The sequence below is a fragment of the Hipposideros armiger genome, unplaced genomic scaffold (genome assembly GCF_001890085.2).
Source record: "Hipposideros armiger isolate ML-2016 unplaced genomic scaffold, ASM189008v1 scaffold_388, whole genome shotgun sequence".
Taxonomy (NCBI): domain Eukaryota; kingdom Metazoa; phylum Chordata; class Mammalia; order Chiroptera; family Hipposideridae; genus Hipposideros; species Hipposideros armiger.
Genome location: NW_017731738.1, coordinates 1,781,148 through 1,789,348, shown reverse-complemented (window position 1 = coordinate 1,789,348; position 8,201 = coordinate 1,781,148). Strand labels below are relative to the sequence as shown.

At 41.3% G+C, this 8,201-nt stretch overlaps 1 protein-coding gene across 4 annotated transcripts in view; it reads right to left on the bottom strand.

The window, feature by feature from the left end:
* Positions 1-5,556, bottom strand: part of LOC109393737 (zinc finger CCHC domain-containing protein 7-like) — a 100,613-nt gene extending 95,057 nt beyond the window's left edge. For 3 of the 4 annotated variants that reach the window (XM_019663266.1, XM_019663265.1, XM_019663264.1), the window contains exons 1-2: positions 5,446-5,556; positions 560-1,187 (exon numbers count right to left, since the gene is read on the bottom strand). In XM_019663266.1, the coding sequence (XP_019518811.1) occupies positions 560-1,166 (607 nt within the window). In that variant the 5' untranslated portion in view covers positions 1,167-1,187; positions 5,446-5,556. Of the gene's footprint in view, positions 1-554; positions 1,188-5,445 lie in introns of those variants that run through there. The other variant, XM_019663267.1, reaches the window with a different exon arrangement.
* Between the last annotated feature and the right edge of the window lie 2,645 nt (positions 5,557-8,201).

Here is an 8,201-nt window from a genome sequence, read left to right as displayed (position 1 = left end):
TCTCAGAATTTACATTCTCTCCTTCAGTCTACTGCAGACTTAAAACTTTTCACAGTTTCCTACTTTACTGACTGTGAAGTTTCTAAAATCTTACTTCCAATTCCATGTCCTCTACGTACCAGGCATTCCCCATGCCTTGCTACCTGGCTAACTCTTGGGTAAGCAAATCTCCTAGGAAGAGGCAGTCCCATCAGAGTTGGCTGAATGAAACACAGGACCAATGTCAGAGGTAGATGGAATACTCACCTGTGGTACAAGGCAGAGAGGGAGGGGAACTAAAATTTCAGATCCAGAACTGGCTCTAGCCAAACAGGAAGAAGCAGCTATGAAAATGCTTACAGCAGAAGCAGAGTGTCTTTGATATTCTGACATACTCTTTCTGATGTTCAGGCTGACTCCCATTTGAGTAGCCACTGGAAAGAAAGTCTCAGAGAAACAAGGCAAAAAACAAGACCAAAAGGTGAGGAATTAAAAGGAGCATACCCTACTGGTCTTTTGTCTAGGAAAGCAGTCTTCTAAAGATGATACTACTTTTCAAAATGGCCAACATGATACTAACCTTCATTAACAGAGTTATCACATCCCACAAGATTGAGAAGGATATCATCATCTTTATCATCAGCTTCACATCCCAGCAGCATCCAACCTTCCAAGTTGTCACTTTCTGAAACGGAGCTCTCTTCCTCTTCACTTGCACTAATCTCTACAATCATGACTTCTCGGATTTTACCAGATCTCTTTTCAGGTTTAGGCTTCTCAGTATCCCTCTTGCATTTCTTATCATCCAACTCATTAGAATGAAGAGAAGCAGGAGGACCTCTGGTTTTGTCTTTTGCTTGGGCACTAAAATTCTTTCTTTTACATCTATAAATACTATCTTCATCAGACGAACTGATGACTTCTGAGCCACCTGATAACTGGATGTTATAATCTGAAATGATAATTAAGTTCTTCTGATTTGATTTACTACTGGACAGTTCAGAATTCCCAGAGTTCTTTTCTTCACGTTCTTCCTCCCTGATGACATCATCAAGATCTCTGGCATAATGAACTTGGCTGTAGAGCTGAAATTCCACCTCACTATCCACACTCAGTTCACTAGATGACTCTTCACGATAAAGGTCATCTTCATAGGCTTCTATAGTCTCATAACCACCAAACATCATGGAAAGTCCGTAACTTTGATTCTGGAAAACAGAAAGTCATACAAAGAATGTATTTTAAAAGCTCCGATCACACCTGTTTAATGTATAATCTTATCACCTCTTACAGCTAACTTTTATATAAAGGTCATCATCTTTCTCAATGCCATATTAAAATACCTTTTACTCTTACAGAACCTTTTTTTCAAGGCTTTCTAAACCTATTAAAATCTACTCTAATAATGCCCATCTCTCCCAAATGAAAATTACTACCAATAAATTGAGTTATAGTTATGAATGGAAAGTCATATTTTGCAGGTATGTTGGAAAGAGAAAACAGGCTGAGATCCGCTGACTCAGACACCAAATACTTTTTCTCCAAAATATTTTTTNAGAAGTGTCCTTTGATGACTGGATAAAGAAAATATGGTACATATATACAATGAAATATTACTCGGCCATAAGAAAAGATGAGATATTGTCATTTGTGACAACATGGTTGGATCTGGAGATTACCATGCTAAGTGAAATAAGTCAGACAGAAAAAGTCAAGAATCACATGATTTCATGCATATGTGGGAAATAAAAATGAAAGCAACAAACAAGACAAAGAAACAAAAACTCATAGACACAAACAACAGTTTAGTGGTTACCAGAGTATAAGAGGAGATGGGAGGTGGTAAAAGAGGGCAAAGCGGATCAAATATATGGTGATGGAGGGAGGTTTGACTTTGGTGAACACAATGTATTATATAATGTATTATCGAACTGTACACTTGAAACCTATATAATTTTATTAACCAATAAATTGAGTTAAAAAAATAAAATACATTTTAAGACTAAAACAAGTACATGACTCATCAACTGTTTTAAATTACTATTCATTCACTTCCAAAGAGTATTTGTTATATGCCTGTGTCCAGCTCAGATTAGTGTAGAAGACAGAGAAATAGTCCATAGTCCTAGCAATGAAAAACCTTTACATACTACTAGGGACTATCTCCAGGACACATGGTTAACAGAAAAAAAGAAGGCATAAGTGTAGATAGTGTTACTCCTTAAGAAGGGGGAGAGAGGGTACGAAGATATATACCAATCTGCTCATATTTTTTTAAATGTAAGGAAGGGCAATCTTCTCTTAATAGTTACTCAAAAGGGGAAGGGCAGGAACAGGGTGAAGACTGGATAGAAGACAGACTTTCCTGAATATATTTTTCCTTGTCTTGTTGATTTCAATTTGGAGCCTTATAAACATTTTACACACTTATAAAGCAAATTAATCTTTTAAAAGGTAATACTGAAAAATAAACATATCAAAAGCAAAATGAGGGCCGGCCGAGTGGCGCGATGGTTAAGAACTGGCTTGGGACGCCAGAGGGCCCCGNCTGAATAATAATGCTCATAGCATTTATCAGTTTATATTGAAATGTTAGCCTCAGAGGAATTCAAATAAAAGATGAATCCTTTCCTTTTTATTTAATAGGTAAATTAATTCTAAAAGAAGTCAAAGGAATTATGCTTCCTTCAAAATCCTCACTGGATCCATCCTGAGGATCCAGTGTGGACCTAAGATAAAACATAATTCCGGTGCAACAGAGAAAAAAATTAAAGAGCTAAATTACAGAGTTACAAATTTGTACTACTCTTGGAGCCATCCCAAAGGAAAGGGATTAAGAATAGAGCCATAGGCACACCTGTGAATATATGCCAAAAATAAACTACAGAAATGTAATAAAAACTGACTTCCTTGGGTCTAAGGGTTTATCTCTTTCCCTGAAAGGTAGAAAAATGAATTTAACAATTTAGCCCCTATGGCCTTTAAGAGGATTTTGTATCTTCTGTACTTGAAAATTGTGCTCAGCATAACTTGCTCTTCTATTTATGTAGTTTATGTATGCCAGGGTTAAGGTTTGCCTGAGGCTGTTTTGGTTCATGTTACTACTTTAATTACATTCAAATGCATTTAATTTACTTTTTTAAAAAATAAAGAATATACTCAGAGGATGAATATGAAATATATATATATGCGTGTATGTCTCGATTCAGAAGGATTTCTTAGCTTTTTGATCAATGTACACCATTCTCAAGCATACTTAACTAGATAAGGTCCCTATGAGAATTACGAAATTTTAAATCTGGAAGAGACCTTTCAGATTATCTCACACAATATCCTCAATTTACATATAAGGAAACTGAGGTCTAGAGAGATAAGGAGGCCTATCCAAGGTTTTGTGGATGATTAAGAACGTAGCTAGGACTGATTCACACTTCCCTGACTCTTAGTCAAGTGTTCACTAAAGCTTTTTTTTTAATTTTTAAAAATAATTTCAAATAAAGATTAAAAAAAGAAAATCTTCCTTCAAAGCTATATTTGAATTGGTTCTAACACCTAAATTTACCTCCCAAATACCCATTTTACTTTGCAGTGGAATATGGAAACTACCAAAGAAGCATTTTAATTGGAAGAAAAAAGCATACATTTGAGTTTGTCAGTTTACCGTCCAGGAGCCTCCCAAGTTGGTAGTCAAAGATTATAGCAATCCCATGACCAAAAAAGATTTAGGTTCTTACATTAAGAAAGTAAAATATCAGTTTGGGAATGAAACTTATCTAAAGAATTAAAATGGCTTAACAAATATAAAACAGCTATAGAGAATAACTACAAAGGCTCTCACCACTCAAGAGTGGGAGCAGTATTCAGTCACTGAATTTTTAGATTAGGCAACTGAAGGCTTATTTACGCTCTCAGACTTTACTACACAATCTTCAATACTTCTGCTCTAACAGTCTACCAATTGGTCAGTCTGGGTCTCTTGTTCTTACTTCCTTTCAAAGAACCTCTAGCCTATATGTTTCTACATGATAACAGGTATCCATCTCAAGGAGGTTTAAATCAAATTCACAGCTTAATTTTAAACCCAGTTTTTACTGGAAAGTGACTACTAGACATAATTTATGTTCGACTTAAAGTTTGTGAGCTATCCTGACAGTGACAGATACAAAAAATTATTAAGTTCACTCTGGTGTTAAAATTTGTCCATTCTTCAAATGTGGCTTTCACGTTGAAGAAAATCTGACTGGGGTAGAGAATCCAAATGTGTGAAACAATGGCCACACACACACACACACACACACACACAGAACACCAGATGTTGGTGGGAGAAAATTATGCTTAATTTATTCTGCCAAGTCCACCTGTTCTTGAGCTAAAGTTCTTTAAGAGTAACTAATCCTATCTGGAAATACTTCCTTCACCTTTCCCTAACGATTGAATCCCTTTTAACTTTTGCTACACAGTATCTGATCCTTGTAACTATCTTACAACCCTCACTTCCAGTTCTTAGTTCGTTCTCCACCCTCAGATCCTCTTGAAAACAGCAATACCAAACTGTCCCAAAAGCATAATGCTGTCTGAAATATACAAACCGCCCACTTAAAAGTCTTTGGGTGTGATAGAGTGAAGTATTCAAAACACAAAGTTGAGCTCTGGAAAAGACCTGAAAGAGTCACTAAATTGAACGCTCTCATTTTACACATAGAGAAACAGGGTCTGGAAAGCTTATTTATTCTTTGAGCCTAAAAGACCTAATTCAACTCTGTAATCTGAAATTAAGGTAAATTCAACCTAAAGATGAGATTTCTAGAGTCGCCAGCTAATCAATGGTGGAGCCGCGGACAGACCTCGGGCCTGCAGACTCCCGGCAAGTTTCCCCACTGCACCACCAGCTCTTCCTCGAAGTTAACTGCGAGCTCACGAGATGTGAGGAATATAAAGGGAATCTTAGCGAATTCTGCGCCAGTCTCCCTGATTTACATGGGGGAAAGGGCACACCCCCCGAAATTTTTCTGGCCCCACAGCTGCAGCTGCTGCTTCTGACAACAGAGGCTGGAGTTGGCCCAGGACTGTTCGGTCCTCACAGGCAGGGACCCCCTCCCGGTGCGGCGGGACCTCCGCCGTTTCACTAACCGGCTTCACTAAAAGACAGGAGAATCTTAGGGGTAGTGGAGATAAAATAGGCAGAACCACCACCCCACGGAGGCTATGGGGCGCCCAGCCTATTTTGAATCACGACTTCAGGCTTTGGCAGGGAGAAGCGGACACCCCAGAGGGTCAGCCGAACCGCGTGGGGCAGAGCACCACTGAGGGGCCACGAGCCGCGCCCCGCCACGAGCTGGGGACAGACAGGGGACGCGGAGGCCAGCGAGGGGACACGCGCTAGTTCCACAGCCCGGCGGGAGAGGCGGAGGGCGGGCAAGGGGTCCCCCGGCCATCGGCGGCTCGGGGTCCGTCACACATACTCACTGCCGCGGCCGTGACCAGGAAGCACCAACCAGGAACCAAAACGCGTAGAGGGACGGGGAGGGGCGAGGACAAATGAGGTAAGGAAACCGCGTCCGCACAGACCCGGGAGGAGGGAAGGCACTTCCGGGAAAAACACACCTCCCGGGAGTCCTCTTCCGTCCCCGCCCACCCTGCGGGCCCTCTGCGCGCATGCGTAACCACTGTTAACCCGTTCCTTCCCCGCTAATAATCTTTTGGTTTGCTTTGTTTGCTTTTCCCCTTTCCCTACACTTCTTCTTTCAAAGATACCTAAGCTGCATCTATAATACGGGAAGTTGGCTTGAATGACTTTCGCGGCAGAGATGCTACTTACCAGGCAAAGCCTGGGGGAGCTCGCACCCTTTTATTCCCGCAAGAAAAACTACATCTCCCATGATGCCCCCGGGCGGGTTTCAGCCAGGACTTCATCTCCTCGCTCCACCACCTGGGACACCCTCCCTGTGCCACGTGGCGCAGGGGAAGACTCGAGACCCCGGCAGGGTACAAGGGCGGGTACGGCAGGTGGCTTGGCCGGCTGACCCAGGGATCCCTAGCGAGGGAGAAGACTCTTTGAGAGCTCCTGGCTTTTAACTTCTCATGTGCACTGGATGACCTTAGGCAGGTACCTTTCACCTCTAGTTTGAAGCTGAACTTAGTTAACACTGGGGGCGCTTCCTGCTCCTTTTCTAGAGTAGAAGACAACAGGTTTAAAACCTTTGTGAACCTTGAAGAGCTGCACCCTTGCTAAAGATTAAAGTGAAGAGTGGGTTCGTTCGTCTTCTCACACCTTATTTTAATAATTAATAATAAACCCATCTGTACAACTTTACAAATAATGAAGCACTTCATCAATTCGCCGGCCCTTGGCAACAGTCCTGAAAGACAAGCTTGACATTGGTTCTTTTTGCCAACATTTACTGAACATCTGTTAAGAGGTAGGCAGTGCTAGGAACTGCGGGTATAGTGGTAAATTTTTTAAAGTGTCTGGTCTCATAGACCTAAAAGTCTAGCTGGGAAAACAAAGTACAGATAATTTGGTTATAATCGAAGAGTTTGGCCAGGTAAATAATTAGAAAATTTAATGAACGTTATGGTATGTGCTAGGGAGGAGGATAGGATGCAATGGAAAGGTAAAATTGGAGAACCCATTTTGCAGAGGACGAAACAGGCTAAGAAATGGGTCATAGCGATTACTAGGTTGTTTAAGTAATGTGTACTGCATGAAACAAGTGTTACCTTTAAAAAGTAGCTTACTAAGATTTTATCAAGTGCCAGGCTTACTTCATAAATGTATTGTATGTAACCCCCTTTAAATTTTAACAATGCTTTGAGGTTGATTTTTTAATTCTTGTTTCACAAAAACAAGGAAACAGATTCCAAGAAGTAAGTTGCCCAAGGCCACAGGTTAGGATATTCTCCAAATTACTGTGCCCAATCACCCCACAACTACTCATACGTTCACAAAGACTTATTACATTCCCATGTTTAGAATGCTTCAGTCACCACCACCACCACACACACCCTCCCCCTTTAGGTTACATCATTAAAACCTAGAGTCCTTTGGATGGCATAAAGGGTAATTCATAAGCTGATACCTGCCAACCCTATTCATCATCATGCTGAACCCCGGGCAGTTGCCAGAACACACTGTGCTCTCCCACATCTGTGCTTCTACAGAGGGCATTCCCACTGCCTGGGAAGTCCTTCTCCCTGTCTTTCTAACATACCCCTATTCACCTTATTCTGCTCAGGCCCTGGGTTTTCAGGGAAACCTTCCAACTCAGCCAGACAATACATGCATTCCTTCCCCTGGGCTCCCCTACACTTTGGACAAACCTCCATCAAGGCAATTAGTAGATTGTGTTTGTCTTATAGTTGTCTCCTAACTGGATTGTCAACTCCCTGAAGGCAGAAGCTTTGACACTTTATCTTTGTATCTTCCTCAGCTAACATAGGGCTTAGTAGATGGAAAGCACTCAATAAAAGTGTTAAAGGAATGAAGGTGCTCTAACTCCCTGTAGGCTCTAAGAAACCAAGAACCAGTTGTGGATCCACTAGCTGTTAGTTCAGTGTGGAAACCATGTTATAAACCCAAATACAGTGTAGTGCTCTGTGACATTCAGACAGGCATAAAGAGCTGTAGGGGTGCCAAGGATAAAGAGATTTCTAAGGAGAGTAGTATATATACACACACACACCCTGACTTTACATGGTGAATTCTTATTTAGATGGCTTTTAGAAATAATGAGATCTAGTTTTCTACTGCACTGATGGGGAAACGGAAGCCCAGAAGGAAACAGTTGTCAAGGATCATCTAGTAGAGGTGGAACTGTGTCTGCAATCCAGGTCTCTGAGTCTCTCCCTTTGAAGTTGTTCAGTATTTCTCTTTTCACCTTACGCTATCTCTGGTCTGCTCTTCTTGAGATTATGAATGGCAGCATGCACAAGTATCCTGAGGGCTCTCTTACAGAGAATGTTCTAAAGAGCCTATTTATTTGAGGAAGGAAGCACCTGCTTTCCCCAGGGCAGCAGAAGTACTACATCAACAGTGAGCAGCTGAGTTGGGGTAAGGAGCCAGGACAAAGAAGCTTGCCTTGGTGCAGAGGACAGGCAAAATGGGGCATATACTATAGCAGGGTCTAGGCGAGTGGCACGTATTACTTATCCTTTCCCTTCCATTGCAGAAGGAGGAGCTACTTCCTTTTACTCCAATTTATTAGTATTACCTAGAACCTCTG